This window comes from Leptonychotes weddellii, chromosome 9 (genome assembly GCF_054177405.1).
Source record: "Leptonychotes weddellii isolate Sample4059 chromosome 9, ASM5417740v2, whole genome shotgun sequence".
Classification (NCBI taxonomy): Eukaryota; Metazoa; Chordata; class Mammalia; order Carnivora; family Phocidae; genus Leptonychotes; species Leptonychotes weddellii.
Window position 1 is genome coordinate 73,809,742 of NC_138377.1, and position 25,792 is coordinate 73,835,533.

A 25,792-nucleotide genomic window follows, 5' to 3' on the forward strand; every position below is an offset into this window, starting at 1 on the left:
AAAAAAAAAAGAAATTACTTGATCCGTCTTAGCATTATAAAATGACAGGTGAAGCCCGTTTATTTCTGAAAGCCCTTCTGGTGCTAGCAATCTGTGATTCAGGGAACCAGGTGTCTGGGACAAAATTACTAGACACACACACACATAGAGGCTCTTCCTCACAGAACTCTTGTCCTTTTACCCAAGTTTTAATAACAGTTTTATTGTAGCTATAACTTTGAGGGTAATCTTGTTTAATCCTTTCTGCAGGTATGAAGGGTATATATAAATAATACACAAATGGGGGGAGGTGTCTGCTGGCATGGGGAAAAGCCCTGACTTGGCCTGCGACAGGCCCCATGGGTGGGGACACTTTCCGACCTAGGTCCCTCTGTCTGAGCTGGTTTAGGGACAGTCATGCCAGCAAGAAGGGGAGGGTGGAGACAACCCTGGGAGCTGGTGAGTCACCTGTTTCTCAGCTAAGGACTTGCAATTGTAGCTGCTACTGCTGGGAAAGTCCCCTACTAATGGTGGGTTGAGTCTTACTCCTGCCCACCTGACAGATCATCTATCCTAACTTCCAGCCAGACACACATTTGCAAAGATTAAAACTTGGCCCTAACCTTCTCCTTAGAGAAATGTTTGATTCAAGGACTGGGGCAGGAAATATACAAAATGAGCCTGGAGCATTCTGTGGTACAGAAAGTAAGGAAGTCCTAAACAAAACAAAGGGAAGAATGAGGTACATCAAACGGACACAGAGCCAACTAACTGAAAGAGTTTCCAAAGGCGAAATCTGGAACAAGTTGAGCAACAAAACTAAGAAGTATTGGATTATAACCCAAAGTATAACATAAATATCCACGAGTCTATTCTGATATAAATAAATGATTGAGTACATAAATAAATAGGCTATCATAGGCAAATCTCCAGAAAATTCCAAATAATGTATGTAGAACCTCGAGGAGGAGCATAACCCCCAACTCCTTCAGGGTGGACTGTGCATAGTGACTTCCTCCAAGGAGGACAGTATGAAAAAGGTGGGGGGAGAAAGAGTAACTTCACAGTGGAGAATCCTGACAAACACTCCTTCAACCAGGTGATCAAGATGAAGATCAACATCGATAAGTCAAGTTGATAGTATGTACCCTTGATATGATGTAATGAGAATGGCATTTTTCCTCTGTGGTCTTCCCTACTAGAACCCCAGTCTAATCAGGAGAAAAACATCAGAAAAGTTCCATCGGAGAGACATTCTATGAATTGCCTGCCCAGTACTCCTCAAAACTGTCAAGGTCATCAGGAACAAGGAAAGTCTGAAAAACTGAGTCAAGAGTCAAGAGGAGCCTGAGGAGAATGGCAACTGAATGTAAGTAACATGGTGTGCTGGATGGGATTCTGGAGCTGAAAGAGGACATTAGGGGAAAACTGAGGAATTCTGAATAAAATATGAATTTAGTTAATAATAATATATCAATGCTGGTTCATTAATCATGACAAATATAACCATGTAATGTAAGATGTTCATCACAGGGGAACCTGGGTTGGAGGTATGTGGAAATTATCTTCTCAACTTTTCTTGTAAATGTAAACTGTTCTAAAATAGTTTATTTTATTTTTTTAAAAAAAGAAAGAAAGAAGAGAAAACACCCAAAAAACTAAAACATGGCCCTGACATTGAATCATGGCAGTAATAACCTTTTGTTTCCAAAATGTCCGACACAGGTATATGGGACTTAGACTTATCAAAGTGCTGTAGTTTCCCTGTCTTATAGGAAGCCAAGTGAGAAGGCGGGGGAGAGGGTGAGCATACTGGGGCCCAGAGGAGCTAGGGGACTTTACCAGTTTTAAAGAGGCTAGTAAGTGGTAGACACTTCACCTCAGGTGTGGTCAAGTTCTCAGGCATTTCTGTTGTTCCCTTATCTTATTTAAAATTACTGCAGGGCACCTGGGTGGCTCAGTCGTTGAGCGTCTGCCTTCGGCTCAGGTCATGACCCCAGGGTCCTGGGATCGAGTCCCACAATGGGCTCCCTCCTTGGGGGGAAGCCTGCTTCTCCCTCTCCCACTCCCTCTGCTTGTGTTCCTGCTCTCACTGTTCCTGTCAAATAAATAAATAAAATCTTAAAAAAAAAATAAAAAAATAAAATAAAATTACTGCATACGTTGGGATACCTACGGCAAAACCTCAAGGAGAATAAACCAAACCAGTCTATCCCTACCCCACCATCGTGATTTTCCTACTGCTGGAAAGGGTATTAACAAAAAAACACTGGTTGTGGGGTAGCATGTACTTAGCAAGGTCAGCGTGCAGGCTCTTCGTGAGAGAAACGCGCCTCGAGCAGTCTTGCTCCAGTTCCCGGGCATACCCTGCTCCAAGGCCTCCAAGTCAGTGGAGCCCGCTGCTCAGAAGGAGCCCCGAGAAAGAATTGTACATTTAACACTTCATTTCTTTGTCAGCCATCCCTCAGTAAAGCCGGGACAAGGACCACTTGTTTACCAACACGCTACCGCCATTATGGCTGGTACAATAAATAGACTGCAGAGTTCATTGGTTTTTAACTGGTTTCTCTACTTGGTGTGCTGGCCTCCTGGGAGGGAGTTCATGGCAAACTCAGCGGCCTGGGCTGAGCTGGCCTCATGGTGTCCCACCCCCAACCCCAGGACAGGATCCTGCTAGCCAACCCTCCAGCCCAACCCCATCCGTGTTGTCCATGTCCTCCATGTCCCAAGGCTCGGGCTTCCGCCCTGCCCTGCATCCCCCCGCTAACTCTGCCTTAGCCTTCGCTTCTCCCTGTCTTTCTCTCCACCTCCTCTACATCTAGCTAATCCCAACTGCTGCTGCCCCCCCTCCACCCAAGACCTTGCCCTCAAGCCCTGGCCAGTATTTTTCTTTTTTTAAGATTTTGTTTATTTATTTGAGAGAGAGAATGAGAGAGCGAGAGCACGAGAGGGAAGAGGGTCAGAGGGAGAACTCCCTGCTGAGCAGGGAGCCCGATGCGGGACTCGATCCTGGGACTCCAGGATCATGACCTGAGCCGAAAGCAGTCGCTCAACCAACTCAGCCACCCAGGCGCCCATTGGCCAGTATTTTTTAAAGGCCTACAGGTGTTGAAACCTAAAAAGTTCATCTAAAAGGACTCCCCACTTGGGGCATCTGGCTGGCTCAGTTGGAAGAGTGCAGGACTCTTGATCTCAGGGCCTTGAGTTCAAGCCCCAAGTTGGGTGTAGAGATTACTAAAAAAATAAATAAATAAACTTAAAAAAAAAAACGGGGCACCTGAGTGACTCAGTTGGTTAAGCCTCTGCCTTTGGCTCAGGTCATGATCTCGGGATCCTGGGATCGAGCCCCATATCACATTGGATTCCCTGCTCCGTGGGGAGTCTGCTTCTCCCTCTCTTTCTGCCCCTCCCGCAGGCCCATGCTCCCTCTTTCTCTCTCTCTCAAATAAATAAATAAAATCTTTTAAAAAATCTTTTTAAAAAACAAGGACTCCCCTCTTAACTTCCTTATTTCTGACAATGGCAGCATAATTCTCTCAAGCTAATGAATTGGAAGGAGTTGGAACTAAATAGTCTCCAAACACTTGGACTCCTTCCTCTCCTTCTTTAGTCCTCAATCCTTTCTTTTTCTTTCTTTCTTTTTTTGTTTTTTAAAGATTTTATTCATTTATTTGAGAGAGACACACAGAGAGAGCACAAGCAGAGTGCTGGGCGGAGGCAGAGGGAGAGGGACAAGCAGACTTGCCACTGAGCAGGGAGCTCAACGTGGGGCTCCATCCCAGGACCCTGAGATCATGACCTGAGCCGAAGGCAGTCCCTTAACAGACTGAACTACCCAGGCGTCCCCTCAATCCTTTCTTTGAAGTACTGGACTCCCCTCTTCCTTTTGGCACCCTTTGCCACAATAATCACCTCGTACCTGCCTCCCATCTTTGCTTTGTACGTTTCTGGTACACCCAAGCTTCCTAAGTCAGAAAATTTATTCTGTCACTCTCTCACTCAAAGCCTATAATGAATCCCTGTTATCCATCCACTGGATAGTGTCTGAGTCTCTACCCGGCATCCCACATCCTCCAGTTAGAGTACACCTCCAGCCCTGCAAATGATCCTTAAGAGAATTTTCAGTGACATGGGGAAATGCTAAAAGATAATATTAAGTGATACAGAATTATATAAACAGTTTGAGCCCAAGTATTAAAAAAAAAGTGTACGGGGCACCTGGGTGGCTCAGATGGTTAAGCGTCAGCCTTCAGCTCGGGTCGTGATCCCGGGGTCCTGGGATCAAGCCCCACATTGGGCTCCTGGCTCGGCGGGGAGCCTGCTTCTCCCTCTCCCTCTGCCTCTCCCCCTGCTCATGCTCTCTCTCTCTCTGTATCTCTGTGTCTCAAATGAATAAATAAAATCTTTAATAAAAAATAAAAAAGTGTACAGTTAGAATAAAAGAGAGTCCTAGATGAAGGATGTATATTAAAACATGGAATCAGGGGCGCCTGGGTGGCCCAGTCGGTTAAGCGTCTGCCTTCTGCTCAGGTCATGATCCCAGGGTCCTGGGATCGAGTCCCACATCGGGCTCCCTGCTCAGCGGGAAGCCTGCTTCTCCCTCTGCCTGCTGCTCCCCCTGCTCATGCACACACTCTCTCTCTGTCAAATAAATAAATAAATAAAATCTTTAAAAAAAAAAATCTTAATAAAAATCCTGGTGGGCAGCCCACGATCCTTGCCTGAGGCCACAGCACTTGTCTAAATGGCTGGGCCCCAGGTCCAGCCAAATCCTTAGTTGCTTCTCCCCCAAAGACTGGCTCCACTGCCCAAAGTTTCTTCTTGAACAGAAGCTGGGGCCTGATACCACTGAGGTCCATTCACAGCGCTGTGGTTAACCCTAGAGCATGTATTATTCTTTGATGATGTGATGATAATGATGAACATCAGCAACTTTGCAAAAAGAGAACCCAATAAACAAGCATTCAATGAATAATCATATTGCTCCAAATTCTCTTCTTGGCATTGTTTATATAAACTAGCATTTTACACACTTGTAAATAAGGGTATCTAAATTCTTTTTTTTTTTTTTAAAGATTTATTTATTTATTTGAGAGAACGAGAATGAGAGAGAGAGAGTACATGAGAGGGGGGAGGGTCAGAGGGAGAAGCAGGCTCCTCGCCGAGCAGGGAGCCCGATGCGGGACTCGATCCTGGGACTCCAGGATCATGACCTGAGCCGAAGGCAGTCGCTCAACCAACTGAGCCACCCAGGCGCCCAAGGGTATCTAAATTCTTTAGCAACTGGTACAGGCTCAGAAAATTGCTCCTCCCTGTGCTGTAGCAGCTTTTTAGAAGCCTGAGTTATGCCTGACATTAACCCCTTAGTGGCTGGATCCTGGGCAGGAGTGACAGGGTGGGGCACACTCAGGGAAGTGGGTATTTTAACCACTGGTGTGGTCATACTGGTGTGTCCCTGTTGAACTTCATCAGTCTGTTTGGATTTGGAATGAGTGTGGACCAAGCAAAAAGGGCTTGGAAACAGGGCTCCTGGGTGGCTCAGTTGGTTGCGTCTGCCTTTGGCTCAGGTCATGATGCAAGGGTCCTGGATGGAGCCCTGCATTGGGCTCCCCGCTCAGTGGGGAGTCTGCTTCTCCCTCTCCCTCTGCCCCTACCAGCCCCGCACCCACTCCTACTCTCTCTCTCTGTCTAATAAATAAAATCTAAAAAAGGGTGGTGGGAGGGCTTGGAAACAGCCTGAAGAAACAGCAGGAATCAAGCCCAGGGGAGAAAGAATAAATAAATAAAATCTTTTTAAAAAATAATAAAATAGGGCGCCTGGGTGGCTCAGTTGGTTAAGCGACTGCCTTCGGCTCAGGTCATGATCCTGGAGTCCCGGGATCGAGTCCCGCATCGGGCTCCCTGCTCTGCAGGGAGCCTGCTTCTCCCTCTGACCCTCCCCCATCTCATGTGCTCTCTCATTCTCTCTCTCTCAAATAAATAAATAAAATCTTTAAAAAATAATAAAGATAAAAATAAAATAAAATAAAATATGGAGGGCTGGTCACCCCAACTAGATCTCTGTTTGACTCCTGTTAGCATTGGAGTGTGCTCCTTAGAAAGACCACAGCAACTGGACTAGAAACAGAGCAGGATTTTCCAGACCAACCTGAAATCATCATTAGCTGTTTTGTGAAAGTACTAATATGAAAGGTACTGGGTTTTGTTCACATTTAAATTCATATAAAGCTAGTATTTCCAAATCAAATTCCTTTCCCCTCTTTTATCTCACATTACAATTGCGTTGACAAGAGACAAATTTGCCTGTTGTTCAAGAGCATGGGCTCTGGCCACAGCACCTGGATTAGTATCCAGGTTGTGTTACTTACTAGCTGTTGTCCTCAGTCTCCTTGTCTGTTAAATAGGGTTAGAATAGTACCTGTCTCGGGGCGCCTGGGTGGCTCAGTCGTTAAGCGTCTGCCTTCGGCTCAGGTCGTGGTCCCAGGGTCCTGGGATCGAGCCCCGCATCGGGCTCCCTGCTCAGCGGGAAGCCTGCTTCTCCCTCTCCCTCTCCCCCTGCTTGTGTTCCCTCTCTCTCTGTGTCTCTCTCTGTCGTAAATAAATAAAAAAATCTTTAAAAAAAAAAAAAAGAATAGTACCTGTCTCAGAGCATGTTGTGGGAATTAAATGAATTATGGAGGATGCTTAGCATAGTGCCCATAGAGAGTGCTCTGCAAGGGTGCTCTATTATTATTATTATTATTTTTTTAAGATTTTATTTGACAGAGAGAGACAGCGAGAGAGGGAACACAAGCAAGGGGAGGGGGAGAGGGAGAAGCAGGCTCCCCGCCGAGGAGGGAGCCCGATGCGGGGCTCAATCCCAGGATTCTGGGATTGTGACCTGAGCCGAAGGCAGACGCCCAACGACTGAGCCACCCAGGCGCCCCATGGGTGCTCTATTATTATAATTATCTTCTCTCTGGGTCAGGGCAATTTTTTCGGATGAAGTCATGGGCCTGCTTGAGAATGAACACTACAGATTTGTCAGGTAAGGTAAGGTTCAGAATTTTGTCTTCTGTGACCCAGATAGGGAACACGGAAAGAAATGAGTTTTGTTTTGTTTTTTTAAGATTTTATTTATTTATTTGACAGAGAGAGAGAGAGACAGCTAGAGAGGGAACACGAGCAGGGACAGAGAGAGAGGGAGAAGCAGGCTTCCTGCCGAGCTGGGAGCCCGATGCAGGGCTCGATCCCAGGACCCTGGGACCATGACCTGAGCCAAAGGCAGACGCTTAACGACTGAGCCACCCAGGCACCCCGAGAAATGAGCTTTTATTGAAGTTGTCATCCTACTATTCTGGTTTTGTTATTACCTTTATTTTACAGATGAGGAAACTGAGTCTCCACAGAGGTGAAGTGACTTGCCAAAGGCCTAGAGGCTAAGAGAGAGCCAGGACTGTGGAGCCCAAGTCTGCACTCCAACACCACCCTCTTCTCAGTCCTCCCCTTAAGGATTATGGGCTACAGAGCAGGTTCTATTGCTTCGTTACCTTTTGCCATATAAACACTGATTACATTCTAACATTTAGATATCTTTTTAAAATTTTGTACTGTGATCAACTTCATCTAGATATTACATAGAAGATGCACGCATTTGGGGGCACCTGGGTGGCTCAGTCGGTTGAGCGTCTGCCTTTAGCCCAGGTCATGATCCCAGGGTCCCGGGATCGGGCCCCGAGTCAGGCCCCCTGCTCAGCGGGGAGGCTGCTTCTCCCTCTCTCTCTGCCTCTCCTCCCAGTTATTGCTCTCTCTTGCTCACTCTCTCTCTCAAATAAATAAATAAAATATTTTTTAAAAAAGATGCACCCATTTTAAGTGTATGGTTCCGTGAGTTTTGACCGATGTGTCCACCTCTAAGTCACCACCAGCAGCACAATCAAGATATGAAATATTTCCATCTCCCCCACAAAGTTCCTTCTTATTCTTTTCTAGTCAATCCTCCACCCCCTAGACCAGGTCCCAGGCAAACACCGATCAGCTTTTCTGTTGCTAAAGCTTAATTTTTGCCTGCTTTAGAATTTCAAATAAATAGAAGCATACTCTGTATACTCGTCTATGTCTGGCTTCCTGTGCTAAACCTGTTTCTGAGATTCATTGCATGTCAGGGTAATTTGTTCTTTTTCATTGCTGAATAGTATTCTCTTGTACAGATGTACCACTATTTGTTTATTCTTTTGTCAATGGACATTGAGTTGTGTCCAGTTTGGGGCTATTATGAATAAAGCTACTATAAATACTTGTGTGTAAATCTTTGTCTAGACAGATGTTTTCTTTCTCTTGGGTAAATACCGAGGCCCGGAACTGCTGGCTCATAGAGTAAGTGCCTATGAAGCAGCTGTTAATGGCTGCACCATTTTATGTTCCCTCCAGCAATGAGTTTACAACCTCACAACACTAAGTATCGGTGGCCTGCTTTTTTGGTTTTGGGTTTTTTTTTAAGATCTTATTTATCTAGGGGCTCCTGGGTGGCTTAGATGGTTAAAGGTCTGCCTTCGACTCAAATCATGAACCCCGGGGTCCTGGGATCGAGTCCCGCGTCAGGTTCTCTGCTCGGCAGGGAGCCTGTTTCTCCCTCTCCTTCTACTGCCTCCCCGCTTGTGCTCTCTCGTTCTGTCAAAGAAATAAAATCTTCTTAAAAGGTTTTTTAATTAAAAAAAGATTTTATCTATTTGAGAGAGAGAGAGAGACAGAGAGCACATGCAGGGGGAGGGGCAGAGGAAGAGGGAGAAGCAGGCTCTCCGCTGAACAGGGAGCCCGATGTGGGGCTCGATCCCAGATCCCAGGACCCCAGGATCATGACCTGAGCCAAAGGCTGATGCTTAACCGACTGAGCCACCCAGGCGCCCTTCAGTGACCTTTTAAAATATTTTGGATTTATTGTTGTTGTGTTGTTACTATCGTTTTTCATTTCGGTAAGAGGCCATATGGGTGAATCTACAGGCAAGTTTAACTCAGACATATGCAGTGTGACGTAGTGTGTGCATTAAGTTGGAGGCAGGATGAGGGCTGGTTGTTAGATTTTACCGGGTTTCACATTAATTAGAGAAAGCTCCCTGGCTATCGCATCTTTTGAAATGTCTCCTGGACTAAGGGAAAGATAAGAAGCATAGCAACCAGCTCTGAGGCAGTGCCCTGAAAATCATTATTCCCTGGGCATTGTCCCTAAAGGGACTGTGGCAAAGGTTTGGCTTTCAGAGAATCACAGAATGTTAGAGATGGTCTAGTTCTACCTTCACAGCTTACAGCTGAGGAAAGGAGAGGAGCTCAGAGAGGGGAGGTTACTTGTCTAGCACACGATGAGCATGGAGCCTGATGCAGGGCTCAATCCCACAACCCTGAGATCATAACCCCGGGATCATGACCCAAGTGGAAACCAAGAGCCGGATGCCCAAATGACTGGGCCACCCAGGCGCCCCTGGTTTTGTTTTCAATCAGTTTATGCATTCATAGATAGAATGCTTAAATGAGACAAAGTTTAGCATCAATTATCTTCCTATATATTTTTTTGTTTTGTGTTGATCTAAATGCGGAGAAAGCTTGTTCACATAAATGTTAGATGGGAATGGAAGGTTTGATATACAATGTCACTTGATTATTTGACTCCTTTCCAAATTATATGCCAAAAATGTTAGTGATTTTTTTTTCAATAAACCAATAGCTGATTAGGTTCTCAAATTGTATTCAAATTAAAGAACCAGAAACTGGGGCACCTGGGTGGCTTAGTCGGTTAAGCATCTGCCTTCGGCTCAGATCATCATCCCAGGGTCCTGGGTTCAAGCCCACATCGGGCTCCCTCCTCAGCCAGAGTCTGCTTCTCCCTCTCCTCTTCGTGCTCTCTCTCTCTCTCTCTTTCTCTCTCACTTGCTCACACACTCTCTCTTTCAAATAAATAAGTAAAATCTTAAAAAAAAAAAAAGCAGAAATCATTTGATGGGTAAAGGATTTGTTACCTGTTCTTTGTGGGAATACCAACAATAATTCCAGAGGTCTTTTCGCTGGGCTTCCTGCAGACTTTTATCCCTGGAAGGAAGCACCATAGTGTGAAGGGTTTTGATTTTCCCATCCCAATAGGTGAGTGGTGTATTTTTCTTTGAAAAGTAGAAGCAGGGGAGGTGGGAGATATCCTGCCTCTTCCTCCCAGGTACCTTCTGCTGGTCACTTTTAGGAAATAGATGAGGGAAGCTGAGGACACCGATTTCCTTGGTGCTCCGTGCCTCTTGGGGAGACCTTTTCAGCCCCCTAAGGACATGTGAACCCCAGTTTGAGGACCAATGACGTAAGGATGCTTTCTTTTTATTTTTAAAGATTTATTTGTTGGGGCGCCTGGGTGGCTGAGTCATTAAGCGTCTGCCTTCAGCTCGGGTCATGATCCCAGGGTCCTGGGATCGAGCCCCGCATAGGGCTCCCTGCTCAGCGGGAAGTCTGTTTCTCCCTCTCCCTCTCCCCCTGCTTGTGATCCTGCTCTCACTGTGTCTCTCTCTGTCAAATAAATAAATAAAACCTTTAAAAAAAAGATTCATTTGTTTATTTTGGGGGGAGGGGCAGAGGGAGAGTCTTTTATAAGCTTTTTTTTAAAGATTGTATTTATTTGTCAGAGAGAGAGAGAACACAAGCAGGGGGAGCGCAGGCAGAGGGAGAAGCAGGCTCCCCACTGAGCAAGGAGCCTGATGTGGGACTCGATCCCAGGACCCTAGGATCATGACCCCTGCCGAAGGCAGCCACCGACTGAGCATCCCTTTGAAGGATGCTTTCATTTCCCACATAGACAAGTGAAAAAAGTGTCTCTATTCCCTCACCTCCAGTGTCTTCTCTGGGACCACTGGCACTATAATCCTAGAAGGTGGCATAAAGAAAGAAGGTAGATTGCATCCACACATGCCTTGGGTGGGGTTTTGACATGCACTCAGTGAAATAAAGGATGACAGTAACAGGGAGGGGAGAAGGCTTTCTGAAAATTGGCGCCATGGAAACATCTGGAAGGGAACCAAATAGGAAGAAAAGAGATTTATAATCTCTTGTAAAGAATTGAGAAGAGGTGTTCTGCATTAGCTAGGGCTTTTTTCCCTTCAACATAGTTTAACAATGTGCCAGGCCCTGTCTTAGGAGAGGGTGTGCTGGTACACCTGTCCCTGCCCTCAGGGAGCTTATACAGAGTCACCCCAGGGAGAGGGAGGGAAGGGCAGGAGGGCGAGGGGGCAGAAATGGAAGAGGAACAGGAGGAAGGAGAGAGAGAGAGAGGGTGGGGAGGAGGAAGGGAAGGGGAAGAGGGAGTGAAGGGGCGGGAAAGGAGAGAGAGAGAGAGACTACCAGACAACTGTAATGTAATAATCATACAAATGTAATCATAATATGGGCGATCAGTACAGGAGGCTGGAGGAGCACCTAGGAGGGCCCTGATCCTGGCAAGGGGAGGAATATCAGCAAAGTCTTTCCAGAGGGGTCAGACCCCCAAGACCAAATACTCAAATGTCTGCAGAGGTGTGGTGCATCTGGGAACATCCCTAGATCAGCACATCTGGAGAACTGAGAGATGAGTATAGACAGGTCAGATGGAGTTTAACTGGGGATGAGGAAAAGGACTGATGGGTTTCCTTAATAAGTCTTATGGCCCTGTTTTTAAAATTTATACATATATTAGGATGATTAAAATAAACATTAAATTTAAAAACAAATTCCTAAATCTCCCATGCAGAAGAATTCCAAATGACTTAAATTTCACCCTCAAGGAAGCGTAAATCCCCACTCAAGTGCGGGCTGTGTGTAGAGACTTCCTTCCAAAGAAGATAGTATTGAAAGGTGGGGAGGAGGGACACCTGGGTGGCTCAGTCAGTTAAGCAGCTGCCCTGGGCTCAGGTCATGATCCTGGAGTCACATGATCGTGATCCAGCCCCACTTGGGGACATGGGGCTCCCTGCTCTGTGGGGAATCTGCTTCTCCCTCTCCCTTTGCTGTCCCCTCGCCATGCTCTCTCTCACTGGCTCACTCTCTCAAATAAATAAATAAAATCTTTAAAAAAAGGGAGGGGGGTCGCCTGGGTGGCTCAGTCGGTTAAGCGACTGCCTTCAGCTCAGGTCAGGATCCCAGGGTCCTGGGTTTGGGGTTCGGGCCGCATTGGGCTCTCTGCTCAGCGGGGAGCCTGCTTCTCCCTCTCCCTGCTGCTCCCCCTGATTGTACGCTCTCTCTGTCAAATGAATAAATATATCTTCAGAAAGGAAAGAAAAAGAAAGAAAGAAAGGAAGAAAGGAAGGAAGGAAGGAAGGAAGGGAGAAAGAAAAAGAAAGAAAGAGAGAAAGGTGGGGAGGAAGAGTAACCTTACAGTGGAGAATCTGACAAGCGCTACCAAGGTCAACATCAACAGTGGTGAGTCATGTTGATGGTATATACCCTTGATATGATGTGATGATAATGGTATTTCACCTCCCCCAAACCCATAACCCCAATCTAATTATGAAAGAGATAACAGACAAATTCCAATAGAGAGCATCCTACAAAATACCTGCTCAATACTCCTCAAAATTGTCAAGGTCATCAAAAACAAGGAAAGTCTGAAAAACTGCCAGAGTCAAGAGGAGCCTAAGGAGACATGACAACTAAATATAAGATGATATCCTGGATGGAATCCTGGAACAGAAAGAGGACAATAGGTAAAAACTGAGGCGATCTGAATAAAGTACGGGCTTCAGTTAATAATAATGTATCAATATTGATTTACTAATTTTAACAAATGTGCCATACTAATGTAAGATGTTTGTAGTAAGGGAAACTGAATGTGAGATATATGGAAACCCTCCACCGTCTTCTCACTTTTTCCATAAATCTAAAACTTCTAAAAAAGAATGTGTATTTAAAAAAAAAACTAATTTGGGGTGCCTGGCTGGCTCCATTAGGAGAACATGTGACACTTGATCTCAGGGAGTTCAAGTCCCATGTTGGGTGTAGAGATTACTAAATAAATAAATAAACTTAAAAAAAAAACAAATTACTCACTTAAGTCAATTAAATCACTCCTTTTGGTCTGGGTCTTCATTCAGTCAACAATTACTACTAATAGTTAACTTGTATTTTTTTTTAGAGATTCTATTTATTTATTTGAGAGAGAGAGTCAGCGAGAGAGAGACAGCAAGAGAGCATGAGAGCAGGGAGGAGAGGGAGAAGCAGACTGCTTGCTGAGCAGGGAGCCCGACACTGGGCTTGGGGCTGTATCCCAGGACCCCAGGATCATGACCTGAGCCAAAGGCAGAAGCTTAACCGACTGAGCCACCCAGGCGTCCCTAGTTAACTTGTATTGAGCATTTTCTAGGTATAGGCACAGTGCTGAGTGATTTGCATAATATTCTACAATATTCACAATGCTACAGGTAGATTTTTCTCATTTTACAAATGTAGAAACTGAAGCATGAAAAAGGTCATTCATGCAATTGTTTAATAAATATTTATTAGTAAGTTATGACTGCCCCATGATACTGGGTCTCTCAGAGTAAATGCCCTGCAGGGGTCTCAGGTGCCACTGTCCAGATTGTGCTCAATCATGTGACCTCTGCCCCACCCCCATCCAGCTCTTCCTGGTCCTGTACAATGGTGACATTGCACCATCTGCCACGTCTCCCCAGGAGTCGTCCTGAACCCTTCCTTCATCCCCACATCTAACCTGTCACTAACTCCAGTGGGCTCTTCCTCAGACATGTCTCCCCAGAGTCTTCCCAGTCTACTCTCTCTCCAGGTTGGGCCCTCACCACTTCTCTGCCTCAGGTCTCATACTCTCTGATGTGGACTCCACCCAAGCCACCACCCATTTTTTTAGAACCCACATCAGATGATCTCATCCCTAACCAAAGCCTTCTGATGGCCTATTCAACTGATTTCATAATCTGGCCACAACTGGTCCCATTTCCTACACTGCCCCACTCCCTGATGCTCTAGCTCCCCAGCCCCCAATTGACCTGTTTGCAGGCCTATTCTTTTGGTTTTCTTGAGGCCTGCATAATGCCTTCTCTTTTTTTGCCCTTGGAAATCATGCATGCACTTCAAGTCTTAGCTCAAATTCACCTCCTTTCATACACTATTCCTCTTACTCCCTGGCCCAGCAGTCAGCCCTTACCTATCTTGTGGCAACAACCACACAGATTGTGAGAGGTAGGAGCTGGTGGATCTGTATCCCCAGCTGTGAGTTCCCTAAGACACTTCAGTATTCCTGTGCTCAGGTTTGTTTGGGGTATTCTCCACAATCAGCTTCTGTTATATCAAAGAAAAATGCCCATGCTTCTTAATTAAGGGTCAGTAAATGGCCGGGATAAGAAAAGCCATAGCAGTTCTGATGGGGAAGTTGTAGTCTAGGGAGGCTTCGTGGAGGAGGTGGACTTGAGAATGACTGTCAGATTAAAGCCACATTTTTAGTTTCCTGAGCATATCCTCTGTGTTGGACATTATGCTAGAGCAATGAGCTTTCACCTAGATCACCTCATTTACTTTTCCACACAGACCTATGTATCATTATACCTACAGTATTTCTGTAGATGAGGAAACTGAAGTTAAGAGCATCACCTGCACACAGTGTCCAACTAGTGAGTGATTGGGCAGGGATAAGAATGCTGGTCTTGTTCTTACTCCAAAGTCCAACATAAGGATGGGAGAATGAGTATGCAGAGGAATCCTACTGTATTCAACTCAACAGGGAGTGTGTACTGAGTCCATAGTAAGCAAGGCCCACTTAGGGCCCACCCTATACATTCCAGAGAGCAGTGAAACCCAGGAGGAAGGTTTTAGGGACAGTGAGGAGGTAGCTGGAAGGACTCTGTGTCCCTGAGACACCCCTCGATGCTGGCTGGCTCCATGCAAGGGGGACATTCCTCTGCACAGTCCAGACCTGAGGAATCAGCTGTACTCTCTCCTCTTCATCTTGCATTGGGAAATGGGAGTGTGTTGGTTAACTCTTCAGCATCTGCTTATATTTGAATACTGCCTTCTGGTTTCCCCATTTCCTGGCCACCTGACCCTGGACAAATTGCTTTTCCATTCTGAATGTCAGTTTCTGATTTTTGTAACATGGAGAAAAGAGCAGTACTTGCTTCTTAGCATTAGGGTAAGGGTAAAATGAAATAACAATGATTATTATGAACTTAGTGTGGTGCTTGGCACATTGCTGATACTCAGTAAATGTTCCTTTTATTATCTGACCTTAGGCTGGGCCCATTTGTATTTCCCTAATGCATAAGGCAGGTGATCTTGGGTGGAGCCTTCTGCACCGAGCAGGGCAGCTCCCTAGGTGGGACCATTTTTCCCAGGGCAGAAACCTCTTGTCTGCGGCTCACCTCTGGCATCTTCCCTTTTCGGACCTAGCCTGCCAGGCAGCGCCCTTGGTTGGGAGAGTGGCATTGCTCCCGCAGGTTCTGGGCAGGAGAAGTGGGACCCGGAGCAGCAGAAAGTTATTTTGGACCGCCTAACTTGTGGCCTCATCCCAGGCCAAGGCCACTCCAGGTCAGATAGCCCTGGGTGGAGGCTGGTCAGGGTCTGCGCCTGGCAGAGAAGTTGGGCGAGTAGTGGGACCACACAATATACTGTGCAAACTGGACGCATTTGAGAGTAAAGGGGGCTCTTTTAGTCATTAGGCACAGGCTACCCGTTAAAGCCAGGATGGCGGTGACCCTGGCCAATAGCCTTCCATTCTAACAAGGTAGAGTCGGCGGGCCCCAGAAGGGGAGACTCCGTCTGGGTGGCCTAGGGGGGCGGAAGAGGGAAACTGAAAGGGAGGAGTCGCACTCCACATTCCTTCGCTTTGGACTCCCCACCGGCCTTCAAGGTCACTTGGGCCCTCGTTCCTGCTTTGCGGGTATTTGCGCCTCTGTGCTCCCCACAGCGCTGTGGCCATGTCCCTGGGTAAGCCTCACGAGGGCTGAGACTTTTGTCCATTTTGTTCTGTTGTGCCGCCCCCAGAGCCTGGAATAGTGGCTGACAGAGAGCGTGAGCTCACTTGTGGAAGGAGTGAGCTTCTGAACAAATCCACCCATCGCTTTCCTAGCATTAAGTATCTGTTCACTGGTCCACTGTCCCTGCTAGTTTATGGCCTTCAAGGACGATATTGTACTTAACCTCTGTGACTCCAGCACCCAGCCCAAGGCTAGGCACAAAGTTAGCGCTCAACGCTATTTTGAATGCGTGAATGGAAGCAGACCGGCACCCCTTAGCTGTGCTTGGTCTTTTCTGCCGCCCCTTCTGTCTCTCCCCACACCGAGGAGCCATTACGGAGCCGGTTAGAGGCAGGTTAGGTGGCTCTTGGCTAAATGTGGGAGAAGAGAGGCCAGAACTGCTTGCCTTTGCCTTGTGAGGATCAAGACAGCGACTAAACTGAGGAACGGGAGGTTCTCCTGAGGCAGCGGCCTGTTTGGAGAGGTCGGAGCGGGAGCTGGACACGGACGCCGAGCGGTCGCCGTCTGAAGGAGCGGAGGCTGGGCATGAAAGGAGCAGGGGACTGGCTTCGAGGCCGGGGCTGCACTCCGCGGCACGGTGGGAAAGGGCCTAAAAAAGCCGGGATTGCCCCCTTGCGTCAGAGCTCGGAACTGCACCAGGATCCTGGAAGGAAGGACCTGTATTCAGAAGGGCCAGCCCAGCACCCAGCCCGACTGCAGCTGTGACGCGTCCAGGGCTCCGCCTCAAGCCGAGCACTCCCGCAGCACTTCCGGCTCCCGCCCCGAAGAGCTGACTGGGCCCAGGCCCTGGCCCGCCCCCCCTGGCCCCGCCTCCTCCTCCGTAGCCGTCGCCGCGCCTTGCCGTGGCCGGCGGGGGTACGTTCCTACGCGAGTAAAAGTGGGGCTCTGAGAACCCGGAAGTTACGTTATAGGCACGCGTCCCGGGGGCGGGAGTCAGCTGAGCTGCTGGGGCGAGGTTGGGATCTTCTCAAATCGGCTAAAGGGAGCCAGTGATCTTCTGGGGGGCGGGAGCGGGGTGCAGGACTGTTCCAGATTCAAGGGGGAGGGTTCCCCACTCTTCTCACTTTGTAAGGCGGGAGCGAGAAAACCCTCAGGATTTTAAAGAGGAGTGGGCGGCGGATTGCCAACATCTGTCAGATTCTTGTCGAGGCTGGGGAGACGCAGTTTCCAATCCAGGGCGACGGGGATCCCTGGGGGGAGCCCTGTTGTAATCCCTGGGCCCGGGACGGAGGGCCCAGAGGCCGGGCACCATGGCGTCCATCCTGGATGAATACGAGGACTCCCTGTCCCGCTCAGCCGTCTTGCAGCCTGGCTGCCCCAGCGTGGGCATCCCCCACTCCGGTAAGGGAGGGGAGGGCGCCGCTCACCCTGTTCGCTCACCTGGCACCTGCGGGGGAGGATCCGGGGAGTAGCTCCAGGAGGTCCGGTTCACCGCCTGGCGGTGCAGTCCAAGTCTAGGCCCCTGATTCTCCTCAGGCGCTCTTGGCCCCCAGCTGGTGGATGGTCGAAGTTTGAAAGAGCAGCAAGAGCAGCCTCGTGATCTAGGCCCTGCCACTAGGGTCCTAAGAGGAAACTGGGACCCACATACGGAAGTGGCTTGTCTACAGGGCCACAGTTGAGAGAACTGAGAATAGGCTCCAAGGCTTCAGCCAGAGCCTATGCTTTTCCTTCGGCAGGTGGGAAGAAGAGAGTGGTCAAATAAAACGATGGAAGGGGAATGTTGTAGGGGAAGGAAGGCTGGTCCTAGAGGGAACTTCGTCACTGAACAGGGAAAAAAAAATTTTAGGCCTTTGCTAGATCTGGGTGCAGCCTGGTGTTGAGGGGAAATTTTTGTAGAAAGTAGGACAGAGTTGGCAGAGGGATCTGAAGTGCTGGGGTATTTTGTGCAATGGTAAAGACATGAGAGGAAAGGCTAGAGAGAAAGAAGCTGCAGTTTGATTGGAACTGTTCCCCAGGGCTCCCTCTGCCTTCATTCTTCTGGAGACTCAGTGAGAACATTATTGCATGGGCAGGGAGGAGGGGAGAGAGTGGATCTAGAATACTTTGGTTGAGCTGGGATTGCTGGGTCCAAGATTGATAAGGGAGAACGCCCAACCCTTCCCCCCCATTACCATTGGGAGCAGGTACATGACCATGTAGCAGCAGTTAAGGGTTGAAAGAATCCACCCCTCATGGCTATCAGAGGTGTGAAAAGAGCCCAGGACCCCTGATGTAGAGGTGATTAGCAAACTACCTGATATATTGATATTAAGCTTTTAACCAAGGGCTTGGGGTAGGGATATGTTGGGAAGGTGGAGAGGAAACTTTTTTTGTTGCCTCTCCTTGTCCTTCCTCCGTGTTTTCCATACTTAACTTTTAATTCCCTCCTTTCCTGTAGGGTTTGTGAATGCCCAGCTAGAGAAGGAAGTGCCCATCTTCACGAAGCAGCGCATTGACTTTACCCCTTCTGAGCGAATTACCAGTCTTGTCGTTTCCTGCAATCAGCTCTGCATGAGCCTGGGGAAGGATACACTACTCCGGTAAGTGAGGGCCCAAAAGGCTTAGGAGTAGGGAGTGGATTAGTGGTATTTGGGGACTAATCACTGACTAGGGCCTTTCTTTCACTCTGGGCAGGTGAAACAGTAGATTTGGAATTTTTTTTTTTTTTAAAGATTTTATTTATTTATTTGACGTAGAGAGAGACAGCGAGAGAAGGAACACAAGCAGGGGGAGTGGGAGAGGGAGAAGCAGGCTTCCCGCCGAGCTGGGAGCCTGATGCGGGGCTCGATCCCAGGACCTTGAGATCATGACCTGAGCCGAGGCAGTCACTTAACCAACTGAGCCACCCAGGTGCCCGTGGAATTTTTTTTTTTTAATAGGTTGATCTTTTTTTTTTAAAGATTTCATTTATTTATTTGAGAGAGAGGGAACACAAGCAGGGGGAGTGGGAGAGGGAGAAGCAGGCTTCCTGCTGAGCAGGGAGCCTGATGCGGGACTCGATCCCAGGACCCTGGGATCACAACCCAAGCCCAAGGCAGACGCTTAACAACTGAGCCACCCAGGCGCCCCTAGATTTGGAATTTTCCAAAAATATCCATTCCCAAAGAGAATTAATGTAGTATAGTAGTTAAAATCAGGTAGACCTGGGTCAGATCCCAGCTCTCCCTCTTAACAGCTAGGGAATGTTGAGCAAGTCACCCAGTCTCTCCAAATGTGTCCCTTCATCTGTTAAAGATAGTACCAACCCACAAATTGGTCATATTGATCAGGGGAACTGTCTAGAGTCCTAAAATAAATCTGCTATAAATGGAAATAATATATCTCAATAAAACTGGAAATATATACATACATACATACATAAGTGGAAATAATATATAACAAAAGTATCAGCAAAATTGTTTATCCAGAATAACCACCTGGGATAAAACAGAGGTAAGCCTCTATATCACAAAAATAAATTCTAAGTGGAATAATTATTTAAATATTAAAAATAAACTGAATATTGGGGCACCTGGGTGGCTCAGTCGGTTAATAATGCATCTGCCTCTGGCTCAGGTTGTGATCTCAGGCTCCTGGGATCGAGCCCCACGTCGGGCTCCCTGCTCCTTGGGAGCCTGTTTCTCCCTCTGCCTTTCTCTCTCGCTCTCTCTCTCATGAATAAAAAAAAAAAAAAAAAAAAAATCTTTAAAAAAAAATTAAAAAAAATAAAAATAAAAAAATAAACTGAATATCAAAAGAATATTTAATGGGGGTGCCTGGGTGGCTCAGTCAGTAAAGCATCTGACTCTTGATTTTGGCTCAGGTCATGATCTCGGGTTGTGAAATTGAGCCCCAGGTCAGGCTCTGTGCTAGGCACTGAGCCTATTTCAGATTCTCTCTCTCCCTCTCCCCCTCCCCTGCTTTTCCTCCGTCCCTCTTTAAAAAAATAAATTAAGATAAAAAGAATCAAAGAATATTTAAGAAATGTCTGTGTTCTTGGACTGAAGGGAGATCTTCTTACTCAAGCTAGAAAATCCACTAGGAAAAAGATAGATATACTTGACTACACAGTAATTGCTGTTATGACCAAAAAAAAAAAAAAAAAAACTTTTGAGAGGCACCTGGCTGGCTCAGTGGGAAGAGCATGGAACTCTTGATCCTGGGGTCCTGAGTTTGAGCCCTACCTTGGGTGTAGAGTTTACTTTAAAAAAATAATAATACAGGGCGCTTGGGTGGCTCAGTCAGTTAGGTGTCCATTTCTTGATTTCAGCTCAGGTCATCATCTCAGGGTTGTGAGATCGAGTCCTGAATCAGTCTGGGCGTGGAGCCTGCTTAAGATTCTCTCTCCTGGGGTGCCTGGGTGGCTCAGTCAGTTAAGCGTCACCAGCACCATAGGTTACTGTTTCTAATTTTTGCCAATCTGATAGGTTAAAAACATGGTACCTTACTGTTATTTCCCAAAGGTTGAAAATATTTTTAGATGTTTATTAGAAATGTAGACTTCCTGGGCGCCTGGGTGGCTCAGTTGGTTAAGCGGCTGCCTTCGGCTCAGGTCATGATCCAGGAGTCCCGGGATCGAGTCCCACATCAGGCTCCCTGCTCGGCAGGGAGTCTGCTTCTCCCTCTCCTACCCCCTCTTGCGCGCTCTCTCTCACATAAATAAATAAAATCTTTAAAAAAAAAAAAAAAGAAAGAAATGTAGACTTCCTCTTTTGTAAACTGCTGGTTTATATTTTTTGCCCTCCCCTATCTACTGAAGTGTCTTTTTCTTACTAATTTTTAAGGACTTTTTAAGGAATAGGGATTTAAATCTGTAGTCATATGTGGAAAAATATCATTTTCCCACCATCTTTGATTGTGACCTGATTCAAATACTTTGATTCTTTGCTTAGAATGAACATATTATTTGAAAAGAATTTAATAAGGGAAATATAAACAGGAGCATTCCTCAAGGTTATCAAGAAGATTCATTGAGCTCTACTAGGTTAAGCTCTTGGCATGGTGCTTCGTATATAGAAAGTGCTCAGTACGGGGCGCCTGGGTGGCTCAGTCGTTAAGCGTCTGCCTTCGGCTCAGGTCATGGTTCCAGGGTCCTGGGATCGAGCCCCACAACGGGCTCCCTGCTCAGCAGGAAGCCTGCTTCTCCCTCTCCCACTCCCCCTGCTTGTGTTCCCTCTCTCACTGTGTCTCTCTCTATCAAATAAAATAAAATATTAAAAAATAAAATAAAGTGCTCAGTAACCATTAACTACTGTTTGTTGTTCTCTTTTTACCCCAGCAATCTGGGATACTCCTGCCTGTCTTCCCAGATGCACTGCACATCTACTGAGCAGAGGAAAAGACCTCTGTTCAGTGACTTCTCAAAATGAGGTGGGGGAATTCTCAGAGCGGAGGGTTCTTAAGTAGGACCCTGTATGTATTTCAGAGTTCCCTTGGGATTGTATGCACAATTGTATGTGTGCATATAGATTTCAGGGCAGAAAGGCTGTGGCTTTCATCAGATTATAAAGAGATCTGTGATTCCAAAAAAGGCTCTGCCCTTCTCTGGAGTGATGCTGTGACTCTTGTCTCGACAGCATTGACTTGGGCAAGGCAAATGAACCCAACCACGTGGAGCTGGGGCGCAAGGATGATGCCAAGGTTCACAAGATGTTTCTGGACCACACTGGTAAGTGGGGGGCTTGGGGGGGAGGTCTGGGGTTAGAGGGGTAGTTGAGCAGAGCATAAGTCACTGCCCGGGCGGGTGGGATCTGCGAGTGGTGGGGCCAGGGAGGAGGCTGAGGGTGGGAATGGCAGCATTCTGTAGGGTGCCTTGCTCTCCCCCACTGCAGGCTCTCACCTGCTGATTGCTCTGAGCAGCACTGAGGTCCTCTATGTGAACCGTAATGGACAGAAGGTCCGGCCACTGGCACGCTGGAAGGGGCAGCTGGTGGAGAGTGTGGGCTGGAACAAGGCACTGGGCACCGAGAGCAGCACTGGCCCCATCCTGGTCGGCACCGCCCAAGGCCAGATCTTCGAAGCAGAGCTCTCAGCCAGCGAGGGTGGGCTTTTTGGCCCCGCCCCAGATCTCTACTTCCGCCCATTGTATGTACTAAACGAAGAAGGGGGTCCAGCACCTGTGTGCTCCCTCGAGGCCGAGCGGGGCCCTGACGGGCGTGGCTTTGTTATCGCCACCACCCGGCAGCGCCTCTTCCAGTTCATAGGTCGAGCAGCAGAGGGGGCTGAGGCCCAGGGCTTCGCGGGGCTCTTCGCTGCCTACACCGACCACCCACCCCCATTCCGTGAGTTCCCCAGCAGTCTGGGCTACAGTGAGTTGGCCTTCTATACCCCCAAGTTGCGCTCCGCACCTCGGGCCTTCGCCTGGATGATGGGGGATGGCGTGTTGTACGGAGCATTGGACTGCGGGCGTCCCGATTCCCTGCTGAGCGAGGAGCGAGTCTGGGAGTACCCAGAGGGGGTAGGTCCGGGGGCCAGCCCACCCCTGGCTCTCGTCCTGACCCAGTTCCACTTCCTGCTGCTGCTGGCGGACCGGGTGGAGGCAGTGTGCACGCTGACGGGGCAGGTGGTGCTGCGGGATCACTTCCTGGAGAAGTTTGGGCCCCTGAAGCACATGGTGAAGGACTCTTCCACGGGCCACCTGTGGGCCTACACTGAGCGTGCCGTCTTCCGCTACCACGTGCAGCGGGAAGCCCGGGATGTCTGGCGCACCTACCTGGACATGAACCGCTTCGACCTGGCCAAAGAGTATTGTCGAGAGCGGCCTGACTGCCTGGACACAGTCCTGGCCCGGGAGGCCGATTTCTGCTTTCGCCAGCGTCGTTACCTGGAGAGCGCCCGCTGCTACGCCCTGACCCAGAGCTACTTTGAGGAGATTGCCCTCAAGTTCTTGGAGGCCCGACAGGAGGAGGCTCTGGCTGAGTTCTTACAGCGAAAACTGGCCGGTTTGAAGCCAGCCGAGCGCACCCAGGCCACACTGCTTACCACCTGGCTGACGGAGCTTTACCTGAGCCGGCTCGGAGCGCTGCAGGGCGATCCCGAGGCCCTGAACTTGTACCGGGAAACCCGGGAGCGCTTCCGGTCCTTCCTCAGCAGCCCCCGCCACAAGGAGTGGCTCTTTGCCAGCCAGGCCTCCATCCACGAACTGCTCGCCAGCCACGGGGACACAGAACACATGGTGTACTTCGCCGTGATCATGCAGGACTATGAGCGCGTGGTGGCATACCACTGCCAGCATGAGGCCTACGAAGAGGCCCTGGCGGTGCTTGCTCGCCACCGCGACCCCCAGCTCTTCTACAAGTTCTCGCCCGTCCTCATTCGTCACATCCCCCGCCAGCTGGTGGATGCTTGGATTGAGCTGGGCAGCCGGCTGGATGCCCGGCAGCTCATCCCTGCCCTGGTGAACTATAGCCAGGGTGGCGAAGCCCAGCAGGTGAGCCAGGCCATCCGCTACATGGAGTTCTGCGTGAATGTGCTCGGCGAGACGGAGCAGGCGATTCACAATTACCTGCTGTCGCTATATGCCCGGGGCCAGCCGGCCTCGCTGCTGGCCTACCTTGAGCAGGCCGGCGCCAGCCCGCACCGCGTGCATTACGACCTCAAGTATGCGCTGCGTCTCTGTGCTGAGCACGGCCACCACCGTGCCTGTGTCCACGTCTATAAGGTCCTAGAGCTGTACGAGGAGGCTGTGGACCTGGCCCTGCAGGTGAGCCGATGAGTTTGACCCGATCCAGGACAGAGGCCTGGAGAGCAGTCGTGTCAGAGGCTGAGGGTTTGGAGGGGGGGGGCTGTGGCTAGAGGGCGCCGGCTTCTCCGGCGGGGAGGTGCTGCAGTGCAGAGGTTAAGAACGTGGACTCCGATGTCAGGGTTTGAAATCCAGTTCTGCCGCTTACTAAGCTGGGTGACCTCAGGCTGATTTCTGACCCTCTCTTTGCCTCAGATCATTCGGCCACAAATGGGATAGTGTTCTAGTTACTTCCCTCCTAGGGTTGATGAGAGTAGTGTATGCGCAAAGCCCTCAGAGCGGCACCTGCTCTGCGGGTAAGTTCTACGTCCGTGCTAGCGACTGTGTTCTAGTCGCAACTGCTGAGTTACGTTACAATGTGAAGTCCTGGGTTTGAAGCCAGGACTTACTGAATCAGAAAGTCTGAGGGTAGGGCCCCAAAATCTGTATTTTGAATACGCTCCCCAGGTGATTTTTAAATTTGCCAAAATCAAAGCCCCCTCACCGTGAGTAGCTTTTACAAAGCGGTGATGGGGACAGGCCCGTCACTGAGACAGGTTCCTATCCTGGCCCCCAGAAGCCCCACCTCGCTTGCTGCCAGGGGATCCTGCCTTGGGGCTTCTCCTGGGGCCCAGGTTTTCCCTGGGCATCTGTGTCTCCCCCAATCTCTATCCTCGCCCCTACTGCTCGCGGTCTCCCCACAGGTGGACGTGGACCTGGCCAAACAGTGTGCTGACTTGCCCGAGGACGACGAGGAACTGCGTAAGAAACTGTGGCTGAAGATTGCTCGGCACGTGGTGCAGGAGGAGGAGGACGTGCAGACGGCCATGGCCTGCCTGGCCAGCTGCCCCCTGCTGAAGATCGAGGATGTGCTGCCCTTCTTTCCTGACTTCGTCACCATCGACCACTTCAAGGAGGCGATCTGCAGCTCGCTCAAGGCCTACAACCACCACATCCAGGAGCTGCAGCGGGAGATGGAAGAGGCCACGGCCAGCGCCCAGCGCATCCGGCGAGACCTGCAGGAGCTGCGGGGCCGCTACGGCACGGTGGAGCCACAGGACAAGTGTGCCACCTGTGACTTCCCCCTGCTCAACCGCCCTTTTTACCTCTTCCTCTGTGGCCACATGTTCCATGCTGACTGCTTGCTGCAGGCCGTGCGGCCTGGCCTGCCGGCCTATAAGCAGGCCCGGCTCGAGGAGCTGCAGCGGAAGTTGGGGGCTGCTCCGGCCCCTACTAAGGGCTCTGCCCGCGCCAAGGAGGCCGAGGGTGGGGCTGCCACGGCGGGGCCCAGTCGGGAACAGCTCAAGGCTGATCTCGATGAACTGGTGGCCGCCGAGTGCGTGTACTGTGGGGAGCTGATGATCCGCTCCATTGACCGGCCCTTCATTGACCCCCAGCGCTATGAGGAGGAGCACCTCAGTTGGCTGTAGGAAGAAGGGTGTTGGCCTGCTGGGTGGGTAGGCAGTCAGGGCAGTTGCCCCTTCTTGGGAAGGCCACACTATGGTCTCTGGTCCGGCGTCTGGAGGCCGCTGGGCCGTGACAGTGTTGGGGAGAGTGGAATTATAGCTGTCGCCTGTAAGGTGTCATCTGTGAGTGTATTCTGCCACTGGCCGCGCTGTTCTTGAGAGACGCCTTGGAGCTGCTCTTCCGCCAGGCCATCTGCGTGCCTCCCAATAGAGGGCCTTAGCCTGGAGAAGTCAGAATTCTCACCTCATCACCGTCCCCCTCCATCTAACAGTCCTCTTTACGCCCCACAGACATCCTGTTCACCTTCTAGAGTGAGAGTACCATTCTTCCTTTTCACTCTGTGGCCCTTCTCCCTCAGGGGAAGGCCTCTCCCCATGTCTGCCCCTAGATCCCAGAGCAAAAAGGCAGCCCCTCCAAGTCGTGGGCACGGAGGGTGGGAAAGGTGGTGCCGGTAGGGGGCACCTCTTGTGTCCACCTTTTGGGGCTCTGGTGTGGGGGTGCCCTGGGACAGAGGGCCTCATGGAGGACAGGGGGAGATGGTGATGGGGGCAGGGCTCATTAAACCGCGTGCACTGCACTGGGGGCTCTCGAGTGGATGGCTTTGTGTTGATGCCGGCCTGAGGGGCGTGTGAGTCATCTCCAGCGGAGCTACAGTCCCACAGGGAGGCTGCCAGGACCCTGAATGCTTTCCAGCCTTGGCCCTCGC

The 25,792-nt window shown here is 49.4% G+C and overlaps 1 protein-coding gene across 2 annotated transcripts; it reads left to right on the forward strand.

The window, feature by feature from the left end:
- Nucleotides 1–16,858: 16,858 nt before the first annotated feature.
- VPS18 (VPS18 core subunit of CORVET and HOPS complexes) lies at nucleotides 16,859–25,198 on the forward strand. 2 transcript variants are annotated; one of them, XM_081830941.1, is made up of 5 exons: nucleotides 16,859–17,282; nucleotides 18,319–18,460; nucleotides 21,476–21,567; nucleotides 21,731–23,601; nucleotides 24,324–25,198. In XM_081830941.1, the coding sequence occupies exons 1-5, from the start codon at nucleotides 17,192–17,194 to the stop codon at nucleotides 25,047–25,049; spliced, it is 2,922 nt and encodes a 973-aa protein (XP_081687067.1). In that variant the 5' UTR covers nucleotides 16,859–17,191; the 3' UTR covers nucleotides 25,050–25,198. The 2 variants fall into 2 exon arrangements, with proteins under 2 accessions (XP_081687067.1, XP_081687068.1); XM_081830942.1 differs by lacking the exon at nucleotides 16,859–17,282 and adding an exon at nucleotides 21,178–21,269 and having other exon boundaries at nucleotides 18,324–18,460.
- The last annotated feature ends 594 nt before the right edge of the window (nucleotides 25,199–25,792 follow it).

What these genes read in the sequence shown, in the direction of transcription:
- VPS18 (XM_081830941.1), top strand. Translation starts at nt 17,192, where the DNA reads ATGGCGTCCATCCTGGATGAATACGAGGACTCCCTGTCCCGCTCAGCC. An exon ending in CGTGGGCATCCCCCACTCCG is followed by an intron (nt 17,283 to 18,318) that starts GTAAGGGAGGGG and finishes CCTTTCCTGTAG; the next exon opens with GGTTTGTGAATGCCCAGCTA. An exon ending in GGGAAGGATACACTACTCCG is followed by an intron (nt 18,461 to 21,475) that starts GTAAGTGAGGGC and finishes TTGTCTCGACAG; the next exon opens with CATTGACTTGGGCAAGGCAA.